Here is a 22,927-nt window from a genome sequence, read left to right on the forward strand (position 1 = left end):
TTGCTGAATAATTCATGCACGGCATGTCTGTCAGAAACGGTTTCTTTAGCCATTCACAATCACAGAAATGCCAGAGAGACTGCTGATGGTGAACTGGAAGGAAACATGACTTCCTAATAAACATTAGACATGTCTGGAATGCTTAAATAATCCTCATTATTTATACCAATTTAAAACAGCTCAGTATGATCTTACGGTAATATAATATATGAACAGTCTGAATTTTATTTTATTTTTTTAAGTCTTACCTGTAATTCAAGAAGAAAATTGATGAATCACGTTATGGCAATCCTTATAGGGAACAAACTAAACATTTAGAAACATTAAATATTACAATCTTGTGTATTTCTTTACTGTACACTCATCAATTTAAAGCTCATTTAATTTACTTAAAGTTCAGTACTTGGCTTAAGTGTTGATTTATGTTAAGGGTGTTTGCCAACATGTTAAACCATTTCAACTAAGAAAAGAGTTTGATAAATTAGTTTGTGTTCAGCATGAACTATTATGGCCGTTTGGCACATTGTTTCCTTGTGTTCTCAAAGAATGTAGAGAAAGGACACTTATATAAGTGGATTATGAACAGGGCTTGAGGGACATGTTGCTTTGAACTCATTATTAGTGGATTTATCTAAAGCCATAGACTTTTTTTTTTATGCTGACAACCACAATGTCCTGAATCAACCCTTTAAACATGAACTTTTTAGAACAGATTTGTAGATACTGAACATTACATCACTTCAGCTAAGGATCCTCTGCAGTGAATGGGTGCCGTCAGAATGAGAGTCCAAACAGCTGATAAAAACATCACAAGTAACCCACACCACTCCAGTCCATCAGTTAATGTCTTGTGAATTTAACTCTGAGAATGGGACTTTCTCACTTTCAGTTAAACTTTAAACCATTTCTTCCAGCCAAAATATAATAGAGTCTTTCTGCAGTGAAAAAGTAATCTCACCTGAATCAGGAGAGAAATCTGCAAAGATCAATCACTGTTTAAAACAGATTTTGATGCAAGATACAACAGGGGATCGAGTTTTTCACTGGAGGAAGCATTATTATGGATTATGGACTTGCATTTTGTCAAGAAGCGACGTTTGAAGTGAAAATTAATCTTATTCTTATTTTTTATTTTATTTTTTTACAAACGCACACCTTTTCTCTTCACAGGACATTAACTGATGGACTGGAGTGGTGTGGATTATTGTGATGTTTTTATCAGCTGTTTGGAGTCTCATTCTGACGGCACCCATTCACTGCAGAGCATCCATTGCTGAGCAAGTGATGGAATGATACATTTCTCCAAATTTGTTTTGATATAGAAACAAACTTGTCTTGTACGGCCTGAGGGTGAGTACATTTAATTTTTGAGTAAAGACCTGGCATAAAGTGTGGGATCTTACCTTGACTTCGATTGAGACAGGAGCCATTTTCAAGACAAAAACACCTACACAACTGTATGAATATTTGACATTTTACCCATTGTATTTAGCTTTAGTAGAAAACCTTCAGATTATTTCGTCTTGAATGAGGGGTGAAAATCAATCAAGGAAGAAAGAAACAATTAAGAACACAGAGACATTCAATACCACAGGCATTTCACTCGTATTATTAAACTGTATTCACATTACAACATCCACAATGTTCAGCTTGTGACAGGTTCTAATAATCTCAATATATATTTTCTGTATGTTACATTATACCAAGAGGCACTTCCAGTAAGTCTGGCAATAGAGGAGCTACAGTATAGTGTCTAAATTACAAAACAGTAAAAATAAATAATGTTTATCTAAAAGACTTCGGTTGTTGTCTTTATCTTTTTGTCCCTTTTTTTTGGCTTTGTTTTTGTCTTTTCATTTTTAACCTGTACACAATATAATTTTTGTACAAAATGGAACAACAATCAGCGATAAAATGAATATTTCACTTTACGAATACTGGTGATTTACACAGTTCCCCTTTCTATAGGTATTGCTACATGTGTTAAGTGCAAGATACAAGTGAGAAGAAAAATAATTATTTTGTCAGTGAAGTGCCGACTATATATATATATATATATATATATATATATATATATATATATAAAAAGTACAAGTATCACTTCTCTTTCTCAGAGAGGTGTAAAGCTTGTTTGGTTCTCGAGGTGAATGAAACGAGTGGACACGGTTATCAGACGCATACAGCTGAAGATGAAGGAACGAGGGTTGAACAGGAAATGCAAAGAAATATATCAAAAGATCAGCCTCTTATGTGACATGTAACCTCTTTTTGTTTCTTGTGTCGACATCCGGTAAACCTGACATGCAAGTTGAACTAAAGGATCTGGAATGAACCAAGCTTATCAGACTACGCTTTACAAACAAACTAGAAAGTTATCGTGCATTTCTGAAATACCTGCACAAGTTTTTTTTAGCCGAACTGTACAGACTGTTATTTATCTCACTTCTAAGGGCATCTACTACGTGTAAAAAAAATGAAATGGGTGAAAATGAAAATTATGAACCCATCCACACCGGTTTTTGAAGACTTGTGCTGCCCATTCTGACTTGAGAATCTGGAATCAGAGCCACCGAACGCAGATCAGAGTTGAAAACCCATGGATGGGAGGCACAGTGGAGCACAGAGCTGCCATGCCAACACACGCAATCATGCAGTGCATGCACGAGCGAGCGAGCGCATCAAACGTGTAGGATTCACTGGCTAATTCCAGTTGTTGTTGAGTCTCTCTGAATACTGTCTTGGTACAAGCAAATCTGGGCATCTTTGATGATTCTGGGTCTGAATCACTTTGAGACATCAATATCAATGACTTTTGATCGTCAAAGACTCACAGTAAGGTAATTACCGATCCTCGTCACCACGTGTCCTCACTGATCACTAGGTAACGACATAAATTTCTCAAACAAAGCAAAAGTAAGAATGAAAAGGGGCGGAGCTATATTGCATAATAGATTCTTCCATAATGTCACATATTTATTAGTGAAATTGGGAAAGTATATATTCTTTTCCTCAGGATTTGATTATAGGTTATGATATTATGTTGGGAAATATACAGCAAAAACATCTGTATAATTTAACACTTTGATGCATGATGTCCACTACAGTGGACAGATCTTTAAAAGCAACTTTTAAGGCGATAACCCTTACCCATAATTCATTGTGACAATCCTTTTTTTTATGTTTTATTACGGCAACATAAATTTAAAATGGCAAACTAAAAAAGATCCACCACATAACAATCATAATATTTTATTGCAATGCTACGTAACACTTTAAATGCATTATTTTGATAAATAAAAAAGAATTATTATATTTTTGTTTTAAAAAGTAATAAAAACATTATAGTTTTATTTGTGATTTAATAATTCATGCACCAAAGGGTTAATATCTCTAGCTTGGGGTATGATGGGTCATTTAGGGGGATTTTATTATTACGATAAGTTAATTTTATTTTGGGAAATACACAGCGAAGATGCCTGTATAATTTAACAAAATGCAAGATGTCCACTACACTAGTCAGTCAATTTTAAGGTGTTGAATCTTAACCCTTAACCATAATTCATTGTGACAATCCTTTTTATATTTTCTGCTTTATGGCAACCTAAATTCAAAGTGGCAAACAAAAGTGATGCACCACATAACAACTACTATCTCTTATTGCAGTGTACTGTAATGCTCTCACAATGCGTCATTAGACTGGGAATTAATATATATTTTTTTGTTTTAAAAAAGGTAATAAAAACATGAAGACTATTTTAATTTGTGATTTAATAACTCATGCACCAAAGGGTAAATATCTCTGGCCTGGGGTTACAAATCTACGGCCTAATGCAGAAATATAATATACCCTCTAAAATTGGGGCCATATACAAATAAAAAGCATTCATACTGTATCGCCACACGTACGCACAAGCACACATAGCCTTTACATGCTCCTGATGGTGTTTCATACTTTGGGGAGAATGGATTTAAAGTCCTATTTGGCACACACACACTTGAGCTGTGTGAGATTTACACAGCAACCAAAAGAAAGTGCAACTGGAAATGCTACCAATCTGCTGTACACATAGGGTTGGTATTGCTTGAATAATTCGCCAGACGGACTTCATCGCACCACATTGCCTGATAATATTAAGGCTTACACTTGCACATGACCGCCGTGTCTTATTTAGGTGTTTTTAATTGCCTCTCCTTCAAAGTGACTGAAGGCATCCAACTACATATCGGACCCGAGGTGATTAAGCCCGCAGAAGTGTTTCAACTCGCCGTCCCGAGCAATCTGCCTCTTTCGGCACATCAAAGGTGAGCGCGGACAGCCGTGTCAACCGGTGCGCGTATCTCATGTGCGGCACGTTCTCACGTGAGAGGGACAGCGTTCACCGTTTCATCCCTTGGGCTCACATGCCTGCCTGCATGAACTGCTGCGTGAGATGACTGTAAAGGATAACCACAGTCTTGTTCGGAGGGAAAACATGCGACTGCGGGAGCCTGAGGCCTTCCCGTCATCCCAGTTTGCACCTTTGATCAGCCAAACTTGCTACAGCAGTTTACTTGGCTCTCAAGCGTCTGTAGCTTTGGATGGTACACCAATGACTAGGGATGACGTGATGTACTATTGCACGCCGTATGTATGTGTATATATATATATCAAATCACCTGGTTAAACAACGATTGGGCTAAAAGGCCATTGGCGTTTTGAAGAAGTTACAGTTTAAAAAACAACTAAAGGTTGCCTTTGTCCACGAGTCAAGATCCAAAAGATTAGAAAGTTGCAAGAAAGTCTGTAAAAACCAATGACTCTTTAAATACAATTATCCGAAAACAGTCTGATCCTGAGAAACTTAAAATCTCAGTTCATGGAATGCAGAGGGAAAAAGGTGAGGGAAGAGAATGACAAGCATTCGGCTCGACGCCTTCAGAAATGAGACAATGGCGCAAGCATTTGCTATAGTGATGTTCTGGAAGGGAAAAAGAAAGAGCAATGGCAGGACAGACATGCAGACACATATCGTATCTTTTCGTAGCCTTGTCACAAATGCATGCAGTTTCTGGAGCATTTGCTTTTGTCCGCTGCCGATGATGGGATACGCGAACCGGCCAGAGTCACGGTGGATTGGTTTCTCGGTTCTGACTTTGACACTAAGCTCCTTGGAAATGCTTGTTGAGCCTGCAAAACGTGTCGCCGCAGATCATTGGGACCCCTGTCGTAGTTTTGGGGGTTAAGGTGCAGCTGGAGAGGGTTTCGCCAGAAGGATTTGCAAAACTGACCAACGTAAGTCTAGAAAATATAGGAAACCCCCTGGAGAACTCTATGTCCTGGCCAATTTTAGCATCTAACCTCAATAGTTCACCGCTTGCTCATTGTTACACAAACCCTTCATCCCGAACCACCCCGTCCCACCCTGTTTCCTTTAGGCACATGTTCCCCAAGCATCTACAGTGTTGTGTCTAAGTGATGTGCTGGCAACCATTTCTTAGAAGTCTCGCTTGCCGATAAAAAGCTTTTAGACAACGTCTAAAAAGGGCAAGTCATTCATTCCGGATCCTCTGTCTCGTCTTCCTCTCGTTTTCCCATTAGCTCTGCATCGTCTTCTACAGTCACCGTGTCTCTCTCCACAGTCTCGTCCGCTTCCTCTACAGTCTCACCATCTGTTTCCTCTGTTTCATGTGTCTCGTCAGGTACAGGACTCTCCTCTTCCTCTGTTGTCTCCTCCTCCTGGTCGTCTGCAGGCTCCTCCTTGCTCCCCGGCTCCTCCTCCTCCTCATCGATGGCTAGGATTGGCTCAGGGGTGTTAGTGAGGCATGTGGACTCCTCCTCTTCTGTCTGACTTTGGGACTCTTCTGCAATGACCTTCTTCCACATCTCGTGGTTCTCCAGCAGGTGATGGGTGATCTGGCAGAACACTTTCCCTCGTTTCTTGGGTGCAGGTTTCTCTACAATAAACCCAGTAAATAAAGAGAGTGTTAATATGTTCTTCAGAATTTGAGCTATGATTTTTTTTTCTGTAGAGAAATGTTGTACATAAAAGTAAAAAAACAAAAAACAAATCAGACATACATTGCGTCTTCATTTCTTACATGCACATTGATCCACATATATAATTTAATTCAAGTTTATTTGTATAGTACTTTTCATGATGCAAAGCACTGCAAAGCAGCTTCACAGAAAATTAAAGTTTCTACATTAAATTTAGTAATAGTTTATTAGTGGTGACTATCTCGGGTTGATGTTGAATGAATCCAAAGACATTTTAACCTATTTATTATCTTAAAAACTTGTTTTTACTGCTTAAATACACAGTGATACACATAAAAAGTAATTTCATATTCATACAATAAATTAATCTTAATATACACACACACACACACACACACACACACACACACACACACACACACACACACACACACACACACACACACACACAAGCACCATTAAGTGATGACTTTGATTTGATTATTGCAATTTGGACCAGATTTTGAACTGGATCTGCAAAGTTTGAGGAAAAAGGTGAACTCACGAGATAGTTCGGAGCTGGTGGAGGCGTCTTCCTCTGGTGTGTCTTCCTCCTCCTCCTCCTCCTCTTCATCCGTCTCTTCGTCAGCGTTTTCGCCCTCTTTGGGCAGAGGGTCGACCCAGTGGCCGGGCATGAGGGCGGCTGAATCGTAAGAGCTGCAGAGAGGCCCGACGATGTGTGTGATGAAGGACTCCTGCAGTTTGGCCAACTGTGGTGCTGTGCGGTCCATGAAGGGGCTGATGGGAAGGCCCAAACTGGACTCTTCATCACCCTGAAACACCAGAATGAAGAGAAAATGCATATAAACATATAAAAGAAAGAAAGAATAATGTTTAAAGGCCCATTCACACCAAGAACAGTAACTATAAATATATCTATATTAGCATCCAGACCAATGCACAATATCATTCTGTCAATTATAATCACACGCTGCAGTTTTTTCGCCTGCTGCTTTAAATGCTCAAGCTCTTTAAAGCAGGATGGATTCTGATTGGCTGTCAATCTTCATCACATGGAAGAAATCCATCTGAAAGCGATTAGATCTTAATAATTGATAATGATGTCATTATGGTTATGGTATGGACTCACCTATTCTGTAATATTTAGAACAATTATTACAACTTTATAGTTATCATTATCATTATAGTTATCGCCTTTGATGTGAACACTCTTTTAGGCTTCAAGTACTGGAATGAAACCCCATGATCCAATCAATTTCTAATGATCATTTCTAATAGAAAAATCTAATTCTGCCCACATTATAGAAGTAAAATGGGTTATAATGTTGTTTCACGTTGACTCTAAGTGGAATAATATTTGAAATCATTTTTTGTTGCTGTAACATGGAAGTCTATTTCTGCCACAGGATAAAAAAAATGTCATTGTAACTTTTTTCAGAATTCAGAATTGTGAGATGTAAACGCAGAACTGAGATAAAAATGAAGGGTTGTGAGATATAAACTTGTAATTCTGAGAGGAAAAGTCTGAATTATGAGACATAAACTCTCAAAGTTGCAATTGCGAGAAAATGCAACTTTCAGAATTATGAGATAAAACTCACAATAACCTTATTTAATTTTATTCAGTGGCAGAAAAAATATTTTTTTCCGCAAGAAACAAAGTCCAAATTGTGAAATGAAAAAAGTTTTAATTACATTTACATGCGACACTCTACAATGACATTTTGGACACTTCTCTACCCTGATATTCTTAAATCAGTAACTCAGGACTACTTATAACTCTTAACGCTGTCTACCTTTATTGTATCTGTTACTGCCACTTATTAGTATTTAATGCTCTGTCTGTGTTTATTGTGTTGTCTATGGTCACTGAAGTCACTCAGTATCTCAGTGCCCTCCATATACGTCTATATCTGTTTATGTATAATCCTGTTATTGTCACTAGTGGATGCTTTTTATTCAAAGCGACATGCAAATTTAATTATTATAATTTTTTTAATCCTGTGGTGTAAACAAGCTTCCAATCTTCTGAATCCAAATTAAATCAACTGAAACTAACATTGTCCTTCATCTGCACTCCCTTTTCCAGTTTTATTTGGATGCAGAGCATCATGGGAACTGATGTCACCAGACAGCAGTCCTCATATTAACAAGCATATGAAAGCAAATCTAAAATTCACCCTGAGAAAAGAAATGCATTCAGTGATGTTGCAAATATACACTTCATTTCAATTGGGAAATGCTCTATATAATGCAGATTAATCTGATCTGATTAATGCCTGATTTGAAGCATTTTTGTTCACATTTTCAACTCAGTTTATGCGGCAGCTATTTTATACTCATCTATTATGTTAAACAAATGACAATATTACCAGGCAGGGAACAGTATGCTCAGTATATTCAAGCACAGCTGAAGAGTCACACACTTGATTGGATTTTTCCAGTTCAGGAGCGAAACACACTTCACAGACATTCGACTGCTATGAAACTAGGTCAGCCTTCCCACGGACGGGGGAAATACTCCCAAACATGGAGATTATTTATTTCATATAACCGTATCGAAATCAGTAAGTAATCAGAGATTGGAAGAACATCATATAGTCCGCATGAAAACATATGCTTCGCAGTACCTGGACATTAACAATGACAGCAGCATTACAACAGGCAAGGTCTCAAGTTGCCATGGCAACAGCGTGATGATGTCATCAGAGGGCAGTGATGTATGTGCGCTGTGTTCTGTCAGGTGCTGCTCAGAAGTGCTGGAGAAATGAATCATTCAAGAAACGAAACAGGGAGGGGAAAAACAGGCTCCTTTGAAGCATATCATTTCTGGTGCTTTTGAAATGCTCTGAATATGGCCAGGGGTGGTCATATGACGCTTTGTAGTTCAGTGACGGGGATTTGACACAACTGGGTCATCCTCACAATAATAGACGCAGTGTTTTATTACTCATCACTGGCATCCAAACAAGCACATAACTCTTTGAGAAACATTAACAGAGGATAGGAAATCATGACTGGTTGAACGAGCGCTCGTGACATACCGTAGCGGTCAATCGACAATATTATGCTGATATTTAACGCACTTTAAACATGCATCTTACACAACATTTAGCATTTTGACGAGTGCAAATGTCTTTCATATACTGGGAAAATTACTTTCTTTCTTAGCATTGTTGTATTGTTTTCCATTACAAATATCTGAAAATTTGATCAGGGTGAAGTGCGTTTAAAATAAGAAAAACTAAATCTGTCAAAAGGGTAAGAAAATGTTTAGTTTTTCCTTTGATTCAAGTTTATTTTTCTAATCCCACTGAAGTATATTTTTTTAAGCATAAAATCAATTCAGAATTGTGAGATATAAAACAGAACTGTGAGAATCTTAACTTTAAAATTATTAAAACTATTAAAAATAATAATTATAATAATAAAAAAATCCATCAATGTGCTCAGAAAAATTATCTTGATTCTTTTTTTTTTTTCTAATTTTTCTAATTTTTTTCTCATTTTAATTATAATCTCCCTACATTTTTTCAGAAAACAACACTTGAAATATCTTCTGTCATTTACAGTAGGTGCTCAAGTAAATGCATCATATTTTATAAATGTTGAGAAATGTTAAAATGTTGAGATGTTAACAAGATAAAAATATATATATATTTTTTGCACTGTAATAATAAAGTATCAATAAATGAGAGGCGTTCGTATTTTACTTATCTAATGTGACATAATTCTGGGTGATAAAGGATAAGATTTTTTTTATATAGACAAGATGAGAGGTTGAAAAGGAAAAAGATAAGGATTGCTGGTGTCAGCTGAACAGAATGTTTTAATTCATTATTATGAACATTTTATTCTTTAAAAATAATGTGCACCAATAAAGTAAACACAGCCAATTGATTTCATGATAACTTAAATTGGCCAAATATCAGCCGATTCATTTGGTTTCTCATCACTGAATGGCTTGTTTAGCTTGGTAATGCTCTCCACTGAAAACATAATTTCCAGCAGACGGGACCACTGTAAAACTTTGCTTACTTTATTGCCCTGCGTTCTCAGTACAGTTGTGAACGTGTTCCTTCAGCACTGCTTGAGGATGATGTGGACGGTTGCCAGGCAACAGTGTATCCTTGCCATCCTCTCATCCACTCGATGTGAATGATACCGAGATGCTGCGTAGTTGCTGTGAGGTTACGTGTGCACATTACCACAACCTCTTACTATGAGCGCAAGGTGCAGTTGCCAGGCACTTAGTCATCGAGAGAGCTTCCTGTTTGTCTCTGCTGTGACTGAACAGCTCGAAAATGACTTCAGGCATAAACATGCATCAAAGAGTAGACACTGACCTGTTCATAAAACTCATTGACGATGCCTTCCGTCCACTGCAAATGGAGCTCCTTGCTTTTCAATGGACCGTTTATATCCGCTAACTTAATACACATCTGACAGACCAGCAGACGATCATTCTCATTAGTCCAATCGATGCTCGAGCATCCATCATCTCCCACCTACAAACACAAAATACATATATGAATAAAATGCACAACATTAGTTGCTCTATATATGTATATCTAATATTAGAGGTGCTCACTTTGGCATTGAATTCAGCCAGAAAGTCGAAGTGTTTCTTGAGGTCGGTGGCCAGTATGGCCTCGATGACCAGGAAGCGAAAGCGTTTGAAGTCCATGTTGTCCAGACTGGCCAAAAAATTGTACTCAGGCCGCGACATGAAGAGATTCCAGGCAGACGCTGCGTGATGGTTCTCCAGCACCGAACGGTCATTATAAAGCACGGCCTGCAAAGACACACAAAAGACTTTTATGGTGATTCAGATGTTTCAAGAGCTGTTTTTCTGCATCATTACTCCAGTCTTCAGTGTCAAATGATCCTTCAGAAATCATTCTAATCGTTGCTCAAGAAACATGTTTGTTATGATCAATTTAACATTTAAAAAAACATTTATGGTCCTTAATATTTATGCAGAAACCATTTTACAGTTCCATTCAAATGTATGTGTGTAATTTTTTTTAATAGAAATGAATGCTTTTATTCATCAAAATGCATTAATCAAAAGTGACATAATGTTCATTTGAACTGTTTATTCATCAACAAATTATGATTTTTTTTTCCTGAAAAATATGAAGGAGCAAAAACATTTTTTAACATTGATAATAATAAGAACCATTATTAAATACTGAGCACCAAATCAGTATATTAGAATGATTTTTCAAGGATCATGTGACACTGAAGTCTGGAGTAAAATTCAGATTTGATCACAGAAATAAATAAAACTTTAACATCACATAGAAAACTGAATTGTAATAATATTTCACAATTTTACTGTTTTTACTGTATTTTTTGATAAAATAAATACATGTACCACACACACACACACACACACAGTATGTATAGATATAATGAATTATTATGTATATGTATGTACTTAATAGTTTATTAAACCTGTCAATTTTGGAAAGATTCTATGCTACACATCATTTGTTTGGTTCTTAATTTGATTAAGTCACATATTTGAAACCTTAATATGAATTATTATAGAAGGTACTTCAGTCAGTAATCCTACCTCTGTATTTGTATAAGTACCTCTATTATTCCTAAGAAAGCACGAGGTGTGCTTAATATTACAATACGAGGAAATAAGCGCTCCCTTGTAAACACTTGAAGAAAAAGCATGCCTTGCAATGAAAGCTGAAGAGCTGTTTCCTGATGTTGTGTGATGATGGTGTGGAGTGTCACCTGAGGAGCACTGGTGGCCACCAGGAACGCGTTGGTCCTCCCGGGATGGTCGTAATCATGCATAGCGGCTGCTACGTAGAGCGCCATCAGCTCCAGAGCGGGGATGAGGCCGGACAGACAGCCGTAGCCCTCGTCCTCTACAGGATACGTCTTGGACATCAGGTACTTTGAGTGGCTGTGAGCGAGTCCACCGTCAGAGTCTAAAGCCCGAGAGAGTGATTAACAATCTTTATGTGTCTTCAAACATATTCAACACTGTGGCTGCATTTTATCTGGTTTCCATGAAGTTCACCTATGATGTTAGTCAGGGTGTCATGCACCTGTAAGAAATGATTTTGAATTGTAAATAAAAGAGAATGTTTTACAAGAAAATTCTATCTCAGTTCACATTTAATTCAATGTTTCACTTGCCAATTCTATGTAATTGTTTGTAAAATTGAATAGCAATTTCTGAGTGAAAATTCTTTATATGCCCATTTATTTGTGTAAAATGACATTTTAGTGTAAACCCACTTCATCAGTTTGAGAACACATGTGAGCTCAACAATCTGCAGCTTTAGAAAACACATGCAAACAGAAAAAACACCAGCAAATTATGAAACAACTTTGTGAGTTTAATAACATAGGTGCCGCAGCTGCAAATACTCCCAAAACAACCAAATATAGAAACGTGCTGCAAAGAGCACAGACCACAGTGAAACTGTTTCAAGAGGATCCTGGTACTGTACATACTTACTGTATGTTTAATCGATCACCTTTTATTTAAAAATTCTGATCTGTGTTTGTGCTGTGATCATTGCAGCATGTTTCTACAAAAATATACACACGTAAATATATAAAAAGATTTTTATTTCATCTAATCGGCAAGGCTACTAAACTACAAAACATGACAAAATAGCTACAATTAAATTTGAAATAAAAGTGGAAAATATAAAAATAAAAGCTCAAAATAAAATAAAATATAAACCTGATGTACTAAAACTGAAATAAAAATGACTAAATACACACACACACACACACACACACACATATATATATATATTTATACATATATATATATATATATATATATATATATATATATATATATATATATATATATATATATATATATATATATATATATATATACAAACCGAATTCCGGAAAAGTTGGGACGTTTTTTAAATTTTAATAAAATGAAAACTAAAGGAATTTCAAATCACATGAGCCAATATTTTATTCACAATAGAACATAGATAACGTAGCAAATGTTTAAACTGAGAAATTTTACACTTTTATCCACTTAATTAGCTCATTTAAAATTTAATGCCTGCTCCAGGTCTCAAAAAAGTTGGCACGGGGGCAACAAATGGCTAAAAAAGCAAGCATTTTTGAAAAGATTCAGCTGGGAGAACATCTAGTGATTAATTAAGTTAATTGATATCAGGTCTGTAACATGATTAGCTATAAAAGCTTTGTCTTAGAGAAGCAGAGTCTCTCAGAAGTAAAGATGGGCAGAGGCTCTCCAATCTGTGAAAGACTGCGTAAAAAAATTGTGGAAAACTTTAAAAACAATGTTCCTCAACGTCAAATTGCAAAGGCTTTGCAAATCTCATCATCTACAGTGCATAACATCATCAAAAGATTCAGAGAAACTGGAGAAATCTCTGTGCGTAAGGGACAAGGCCGGAGACCTTTATTGGATGCCCGTGGTCTTCGGGCTCTCAGACGACACTGCATCACTCATCGGCATGATTGTGTCAATGACATTACTAAATGGGCCCAGGAATACTTTCAGAAACCACTGTCGGTAAACACAATCCGCCGTGCCATCAGCAGATGCCAACTAAAGCTCTATCATGCAAAAAGGAAGCCATATGTGAACATGGTCCAGAAGCGCCGTCGTGTCCTGTGGGCCAAGGCTCATTTAAAATGGACTATTTCAAAGTGGAATAGTGTTTTATGGTCAGACGAGTCCAAATTTGACATTCTTGTTGGAAATCACGGACGCCGTGTCCTCCGGGCTAAAGAGGAGGGAGACCTTCCAGCATGTTATCAGAGTTCAGTTCAAAAGCCAGCATCTCTGATGGTATGGGGGTGCATAAGTACATACGGTATGGGCAGCTTGCATGTTTTGGAAGGCTCTGTGAATGCTGAAAGGTATATAAAGGTTTTAGAGCAACATATGCTTCCCTCCAAACAACGTCTATTTCAGGGAAGGCCTTGTTTATTTCAGCAGGACAATGCAAAACCACATACTGCAGCTATAAGAACAGCATGGCTTCGTCGTAGAAGAGTCCGGGTGCTAACCTGGCCTGCCTGCAGTCCAGATCTTTCACCTATAAAGAACATTTGGCGCATCATTAAACGAAAAATACGTCAAAGACGACCACGAACTCTTCAGCAGCTGGAAATCTATATAAGGCAAGAATGGGACCAAATTCCAACAGCAAAACTCCAGCAACTCATAGCCTCAATGCCCAGACGTCTTCAAACTGTTTTGAAAAGAAAAGGAGATGCTACACCATGGTAAACATGCCCCGTCCCAACTATTTTGAGACCTGTAGCAGAAATCAAAATTGAAATGAGCTCATTTTGTGCATAAAATTGTAAACTTTCTCAGTTTAAACATTTGCTGTGTTATCTATGTTCTATTGTGAATAAAATATTGGCTCATGTGATTTGAAAGTCTTTTAGTTTTCATTTTATTAAAATTTAAAAAACGTCCCAACTTTTCCGGAATTCGGGTTGTATATATATATATATATATATATATATATATATGTATGTATAAATACATTTGCGAAAATTACTAAAACTACTAAAACATTAACTAAAATTTAAATGAAAAAAAAATATACATAAAAACTGATTCTAATATTAATAAAAACTATAACAGTATATCAGTGCTACTAGTATACCACTGATGTCTCACAGGATCATGGTGTTACAAAATTATAAACATAGAAAACATGAGCATATAAATATAAACATGTGAAAGTACACATATCTAGTCTATAAAAAAAGAAGTAATCAAACTAAATCTGTCATTTTGAATAACAGGCATGTTTTATGTCCTATTGTATGTCCTTATTAACCCGTCCTGTAAACTGTAATGAAGTGTGATTGTTACCCGAGTCACTCAGTGATGCCAGTGAAGGTAAACCAGGCACAGGCTGGGTAGTGAGGTACCACACCGCATGGAGGACGTCTGTTGCATGAATCCTGTTGTGATCTGTGGAGGAAGACCAGGTTTAACACGCTAAACTACCACTAGAGGGAGTGTACACACCACAAAGAAGCAGAACTGATGAGTTAGGGCAAGTTATTCCTCTAGAGGTGAAGCTGTCTGCACACAGCATCTGTTGTACATCACCAGTTATTTCATTGTTAACATATTTCTGTACACATGTCTCCTGCAGCACAAAGACTCACATGGGATGTCCCTGTATCCGTTCTCCAGAGCGTGGAAATAGTTCATGAACTCCCTCACTGGAATCTTGAACGTCTCGAAGAGTCTCGTATCCATAAACAACCGGTAAGACACCTAAACCAAAAAAAAACAAACAAAAGAAAGAGAGAGAGCTTAAAATCCACATCCTCAACCACGTCTGGATTTAAACAAAAGGATCCAAACAATAATGCTAAGGGTTCTCAAAAGGACATTGCATTTGAATATATACAAACAGTTTTAATTCTTCATGTGTGTTCATGTATTCATTGTGGTTGTCAGCCTCCACTAGATGTCAGTGTGTCACCTGGCTGAGGATGCAGCCACATCTGCCATTGGTTTTCTCCACCAGACTGAAGATGGGGAAGTTCCAGTTGTTGATCTGACTCATGAGGGGCTCCAGGCCCTCCATCACCAGCGGCTCCGGGGCCAAGATGGGCTTATCCTGCAGAGGAAATGATTTCAGATTATGGACTGTGCCATCTTACAACAAAAAACCCCACTAGACATAACTGGAATTACTAAAAAATATCAAGTGGCACATATGAAACTACTACAGAGAGTAGTTTAAACAGCATAGAACACAATAAAAGTGTGCGAACAAACCACAGCGAAAACAAATCAAATGCTCAGTGATTAGTTTTGATGACAATTTGATGGTAGTTTAGATCTACAGGAACAAACAAACCCTGAGAATTGCACATAACGCTTATTTATTTACTAAGCCATTGCCGAATTTTTGTGCATTATACGTTTTCTGCAGACTGCGTGCATCCTGCATATTTTATGCAACACTTTATACAGTGTATTTTTACTGCTTGTAGGTCCTCTAACACTGACCAGAAAAAAAGAGATGAAAGATACAATACAGTAAAAAGTAAATATGCACTATACACTAACATTCATTTTTAATATTTAACTAAATTAATTTTTTAATCATAACGGTCACATTTAATTTAATTATTTATCCTGACCTCAACATTTAGACATATTAAGTACAAAAACAAACAAACAAACTAATAATAATATACAACATAATATGATATCTAATAGTAATAAAACATTAGCAAATAAAAAATACACACATTTGCTAAATTTAAATAAACATTAATTTTAAACTTAATTTTTTTTTTGCAATAAGATTTACTAAAAACCTTACTTATATAATATAAGGTAAATATATGAAAATATATATCATTAAAAAAAGAGAAAATGTGATCTATGCATTGACATTTATTGTTTAATAATAATAATATATCCTCATCCTGGCCCCTTAGACGTGAAAACAAAGCATAAAAACAAATTATGCATAAAAATATTAAAAGAAAATAAATAATTAAAACAATCATTTTACAAAGATTAGTTCTGATGACAGTATGATAACAGTGTACTTTTACTGGATCAAAAAAAAGTAGTGCACATAAAATACTTATTTATCATGCAACTGATGTATTTTTGTGCATTATAGATTTTATGCAACTCTTTATACTGTGTAATTTTACTGCTTGTAGGCTTCTAACACTGACAGAATAAAACAAACAAACAAACAAACAAAAAAACATCTACCTGCCTAAACTGAATTGCAGTGATAAAAAAAATCAATTTCTCCTGCAGAAGCGGTGTTTACCTCTGCTGGGATGTGAGCGGCCAGTGCGAGCGCCGGAGACGGGAACGTCCCGCAGGCTTTCATTTGACCCTCTCTGTCTTCCTCGTTCTGTGCAAAGTCGCTGCTGTCACTGTGGTTGGTCTCATAGGTGCTGTCATAGTCTGACGACATTATCAGCGGCTCATCTGCAAGATTATTAAAAAAACCTGATTACGCCTCACGTCATATTTCCCGTTTGAGCAGACTGACAGCTCTGAAAGACTCGTAAAGACACCAGTTACATATTAATTCAGAGATTCAATCCAGGACCGAGCTGTAATATCACAGATCGCAACAGCAAAAAGGATAATAAGTGAAATGCATCTAAATGCTAATTCAGAAACGCACATGACGGTGGCGATACCTGACTGTTGGGTTCGATCTCCTGCGTCTATGGATCCGTCCACGTGTCTCAGCTTACCGTACGGTCTTCTACAGCTACAACACACACGACAATCCATTCACATCAAATCAATTAATCAAACATAATCGGAGGTAAATCCAATTCCAAAATCATTTTCCTCAATGGATATAACCAAATCACATTCTCTCTTTCTTTCTTTATGTCTTATTTATTCCACGTTTAATTAAAGGTTTCTGCATTTATTTGCGGTTGTGTTGCAGTGTTTTTTTTTTTTTGCAGTTTACAAAAAATTCCACATCAATGATAAAAACACCAGATTACTTTCTCAGTACATTATCCTGGCTTTACTGTACATGATTGATCAGTTAATTTTATTACAAAATGAATAAATAAATAAATCAAGCATATTCCATGAATTTCACTTATTTATTTGTATGTTTTATTAAAGTTTTTTGCTGTTATTTTCTTTTGTGCTGCATTTTTACAACAACAAATAACAACAACAATAATAATAATTTACTTTTTCAGTACATTCCTGGTCTTATAGTGCATGATTTATCAGTTAAAATTTATTTCATGTGTTATTAAAGGTTTGCTTTGACTTTATTAGGTTTTGGGTTGCAACTACAATTCATAATAATAACAATAACAATAAAAACAGCTATTTGCTTTCATCAAGTTTCATCATTTTCACAATCAATTACATTTTAATCACTGGGAATTGAATCAATTCCTGATCTCCTTTGTTCCCCTCACTGAATATCCTGTTTCACTCACAAATAAGTCACATTATGAAACAAAAATGCTTTGCGAATGCCATTTCATGTTGACTTCGGGAACATTCCTTTAAGAACAAGAAAAAGACACGATCTGTCATCGCAGGCACTGGAAGCTGTTCAATACGCTTCATGTTTTTATGCTTCATGAGTTAGGAGAGCTAGGAAACGGCTGAAGCGTGCATACTGTATATATTTCATTATTGCATATTTTTATATTTCGCATTGAAATTGAGAGGCGTCCTCTCCGGCTGACTAACCCCTGATGATGTGTGCTGTACACGTGTGTGTGTGTGTGTGTGTGTGTGTGTGTGTGCAGGACCAGCCATTGTCGCTGTTGTTTAGTTGAGCTCTCTGAATTAACAGGCCAGACAGAACCTAATCAAGATGTTTCTCTGTGCCCAGCATATATTACGGGCCAAGGGGAAGGTGACCTTGTCCCATCACCAGGACATTAGTGACTAAAACCGATAGAGAGAGAGAGAGAGAGAGGGATGGCAGATCTGACCGTGTACGTCCATCTGTTAATATTTAGACACAATGTTGGGTATTTTTCACAGTTAATGATCAGTGGTTGTTCAGTAACCACATAATGGCCTGAAGCTGCAGTCCACTCTTGTACAACATCCAGGGCCACAGGATACGCTCAGATCTTTGGAAACACAGCGGCGTGATGAATTGGGCTCGAAATGAATATTAACTAGCTGTCTGTTCTCAAAATTACTCATTAGCAGTCCTGCATGGAATCCAAACAAGTAAAATTCTTAAAAAATTAAAATAAATCTACACATTTCCCAGTACACTTAAAATGACTTGCGCAGCTGCGGTCGATCCGATTGTTTGGGCGACTCTTTAATAAAAGGCTGGGCTTTTTACAACTCATATCGTGTGTTCTTTCAGCAATATCACTGAAATACTACTTGTTAAACAACAATTGCTCATATTCAAAGGTAAATGAAGTGAATATAATAACTAGACTGGAGAATAATTACAGTTCCAAATTAAATTACAACAAGAGTTGTTATTAAAAACAGATATCACAATTAAATATAAGAAAGTTATTCATATGCAAATATACCTGCATTTGTTTATTAAATATTTTGGGTAATGTAATAAAAAATAATGCTTAAAAAACTGCAGCAAACTTGTTAAAACCATGTATGAGAATTCATGTATACAAATATGAAATTACATATTTAAGTTCTATGGACACGACATTTGCATGTTAATTAGGTATTTTGAAAATTATAATAATTCATTGAAGAAAAATTGCAATGAGTGTTTTTAACAAACATAGAAATGAAAATGTTTATTTCAATAATGAGAATTCAATTATTTATATAAAAAAATGATGGTCTAGCTGAATATTTGTTCATAATAAAATGTAATGTCATACCTTACAGCAAGAATGAATATGAAATAATAATGAGATGACGCGACAACTCCATGATAATTTATTACATATTTCTGGATAATTTTACAATGCTTTTAGAACCCAAAGCTCTGCTTTAAACATTAAATGAATTTCCCTCAAAAAAATCAGTGCACAAACGTGTGAGGCTCAACAGAATGGTGGGGTTTTACCTGCTACAAAGTGAAGGCGGCACCCATTGTGCAGTGCTGGAGCTGGGGACGCTCTGACTGTGGGTTAAGGCTTTGTGGGGGCTCTGTGGCGGAGGAAGCTCTGGGTCCGGCAGCTCCACTGAAGGGCTTTTGTTGGTGGGGCTGGTGAGCGGAGTGCCCTGGACTGGAGGAGAGGTGCAGGGTGAAGCCAGAGGTGAGATGTTGGAAGAAGGGCAACCTGTCAGAGAGCAGAGGAATCACACGGGCACTGCCAGAGCCCATTTACCTCCTTTCACTCAACACACACACACACACACACACACACACACACACACACACACACACACACACACACACACACACACTGCTCTACCTCTTCGGCTCTTGCTATAGATGTGGTTGGCGGCAGAGGAGGCAGCGTATGAAGCAGACATGGACCTGCTCTTGGAAAGCCCGAGCATAACTGAATTGTTCCATGAATCACTGTTCACCAAACTGCAGGAGAGGAGAAAACGCATAATTGATATTTCATGGTTTTAATGTTGGTTTTGTTTTTTAGTGTCCCGTGTAGTGGTATTTTAGTGTGTATACATACACACAGCGTAACCTTTTTCCTCTTAAAACTTGTAAATGTGAAAGTTCACAATGCACTTTTTCTGGAGTAAAAACAGTCCAAGTGGCTTATTTCTGGAGAGGAATTTAAACTTGAATTTTCCTGCCAACTTAAAAAAAAATGGGAGCCAACAGGCCTCCTGCTGTGGGAACACTCTTCAGATATCCATTAAGAAGCTGCGCAGGAGACCCGCCACTTTAAAACCAGCCTCAACATGGTCATGCAGGCAACCGTGTGACCCCCCATTATTCACCGGGGCTTTAATTTCAAAAGGGCCTGAATCTAAACAGGACCCGGGCTCTCAGGTCTCCAGGAAGCCTTTTTAAACTCCCTGTCTGCACAGTGCAGATGGCTATCTGGATATCAGTATTAATGGGCTGAACTTTAGCTGGTCTGTATAGCTCAAGCTGAAATAAGAGGTAGAAAGGTGGAGAAATGCCCAAAGAAGGACATTATACAATTCGAATGAAACATTCAGACGAAGTGAGTAAGGCAGCGTGGAGGAGCTCTGGAAAGTTCAAGCGCTTGACAGCGATCCGCAACAGCTGTGCGAAACACTAACGTACGAGACAATGATGACAAACAAAACTAAATGAGGGCAAATGGATAAAAGGGCTTTCAGATAAATCCTGAGAAACTCTCCGTGGACTCATATTTTCAGAAAGTATGTATTATTGCTTCAAAACACTTCAGGAGTCACATACAGCGGCCCGGGAAGTATTTGGACAAATAAAATAAAATATCACATCAGGTTAGACTGCACAAGCGTACTTCTCAAACAAAACATTTCATGAATAAGGTGTGTGTCAGGTTTGAAATAATAAACCAACTCTTAAAATGAAGTAACTGGACACTTTTGTGTTTGTGAAGCGTTTCTCTGCTAGGACTAATTTAAATTAATGCATTTAGCAGACGCTTGTAACTGAAGCGACTTACATTGCATTCAGGCTAACAATTTTTCCTCACATGTGTTCCCCGGGATTCGAACCTCCAACCTTGCGCTTGCTAACGCAATGCTCTACCACTTGAGCTACAGGAACACTACAGGACTACTATAGATCTCCAGATTTCTCCAGGGTAAAAATCACGAAAACACTAAAGACACTGAACAAAAACGAAAGAAGGTTGATAAAAATGGTGCTTCTGCATCATTTGAGATACAAACATATTTTGCAATGACATTCAGTCATTACTAAGTGATCTGGGCTGGTCACCAAAAACATGAAGAAACGCTTAAAGCTCGATGCTATCACCATATCAAACCTCTGCAGTGAATCAGCTGCTTATGGAGAAATAAGTTACGAGTAAATGCCTCCAAGTCTGATGAAGAAACTCATCTACATCTTGGATGGGAACAGCAAATTTCAACAAATGTTCGTTTTGGCTGTCCTATTCCTTTAAGTTGTGTAAGTTAGGATTGCATCTGGATAAGAAAGGAGTGTTTGTTACCTGCTGGAAGGGCCATCATGAGGTGCTTTGATGCTGGCACTGCGGTCCCATCTGACCGGCCCGGGTTCGAGGGTGGGCAGACCGGTGGCTGAGGTGGTGGTGGTCCACGGGGAAGAAATCCGTCTCAAAAGCCCCGGATGCAAACTCCGCTTCAAACGCTGTTATTTAAAGAGAACATACATCAAGTTTAGACTAAAACAATGTTGACAGCGCAGCAAAACACTCCGATATTCTCAAAATTTTCCGCTAAGGTCAGTTTTGAAGCTTGTCAAAAGTCACATCACCAATTATAATCAATTAACACGGACCCAGACAGAATCAAGCCACATGTGTTTGACAACCCAGAGCTAAATTAACACTTTTTGGCAGTGCGGTCGTTAAACAAAGTGCTTGTTTAGATTAAAGTTGGATTGCATTTTACGTAAATGATGTAAATCTTAGCGAGTGTGTATTTCAAAAGCGAGAACATCTGAGGGCGGCAGATGACAGCGGTCCGTCAGGGAATACAGAGACCTTCCCCCAACTGGGAAAAGGGGAACAGAACAGATGGAAGACCCTGGAGAAATGCATCATCGCATTTCTTATTTACATCACAAGCTGTGAACCAATCAAAATGCTTGGCTGATGTGGGGTATAAAATAGACTAGATGAATGCACTTAAAGGGACAGGACACTCAAAAAACACCATTCTGGCAATATTTACTCACCCTCAGATGAAAGAAATGCATTGAGGTTTGAAACTTACATAAAAATGAATAAAAACTATATACTGTAGTCATATTTTAAAAAAAATAAAACACACTCAAACAACTAAAACGTTAACTAAAATTGAAAGTAAAATATAAAATAAAGTAAATATAAAATATAAATAAATATTAAAAAGTAAAATATATATAAAAAATTTATAAAAATTCAGAAATAAAGCTAATTCAAAATATTAATAAAAAAATACATACGCATATTTAAAAAATGACAAAACACACAGCACTATAACAAAAAAAATAAAACAATTAAAAATAAAAATTGAAATAATAAAAATTGAGATATACATTAATATAACTAAAATAAAAAAATAAACCCCAATTAAAATATTCATAAAACTAAAACAGTATCTCAATTATACAAAAAATAGCACTGGAGTTAAAGAATTTTCATTTCATTATCTATTTCAATGCAATGTAAAATAAACATTGCAATAAAAAAAAAAAAAACAACAACATTTAGTTTAACCTGATGCACTAAAATAACTAAAACGTACATACAAACTAATAAAAACTATTAAAAACATAACAAACATAAAAAAGATAAAACACATCGACATAACTAATTAAAATGTAAAATAAATATAAAATA

General features: G+C 36.8%; 2 protein-coding genes across 5 annotated transcripts in view; one reads left to right on the top strand and one right to left on the bottom strand.

The window, feature by feature from the left end:
- LOC132098658 (palmitoyltransferase ZDHHC17) overlaps positions 1-22,927 on the top strand; it is a 283,638-nt gene that overhangs the window by 175,344 nt on the left and 85,367 nt on the right. The window lies entirely within an intron of this gene.
- LOC132098657 (cGMP-inhibited 3',5'-cyclic phosphodiesterase 3A-like) overlaps positions 4,568-22,927 on the bottom strand; it is an 86,106-nt gene continuing 67,746 nt past the window's right edge. For both annotated transcript variants that reach the window (XM_059504745.1, XM_059504744.1), the window contains 13 exons: positions 21,575-21,732; positions 19,886-20,007; positions 19,534-19,750; positions 17,174-17,247; positions 16,792-16,955; positions 15,472-15,609; positions 15,149-15,260; positions 14,847-14,948; positions 11,732-11,931; positions 10,569-10,772; positions 10,324-10,485; positions 6,522-6,789; positions 4,568-5,934 (listed from right to left, as the gene is read on the bottom strand). In XM_059504745.1, the coding sequence (XP_059360728.1) occupies positions 5,534-5,934; positions 6,522-6,789; positions 10,324-10,485; positions 10,569-10,772; positions 11,732-11,931; positions 14,847-14,948; positions 15,149-15,260; positions 15,472-15,609; positions 16,792-16,955; positions 17,174-17,247; positions 19,534-19,750; positions 19,886-20,007; positions 21,575-21,732 (2,322 nt within the window). In that variant the 3' untranslated portion in view covers positions 4,568-5,533. The remainder of the gene's footprint in view (positions 5,935-6,521; positions 6,790-10,323; positions 10,486-10,568; positions 10,773-11,731; positions 11,932-14,846; positions 14,949-15,148; positions 15,261-15,471; positions 15,610-16,791; positions 16,956-17,173; positions 17,248-19,533; positions 19,751-19,885; positions 20,008-21,574; positions 21,733-22,927) is intronic.

The sequence above is a fragment of the Carassius carassius genome, chromosome 22 (assembly GCF_963082965.1).
Source record: "Carassius carassius chromosome 22, fCarCar2.1, whole genome shotgun sequence".
Taxonomy (NCBI): Eukaryota; Metazoa; Chordata; class Actinopteri; order Cypriniformes; family Cyprinidae; genus Carassius; species Carassius carassius.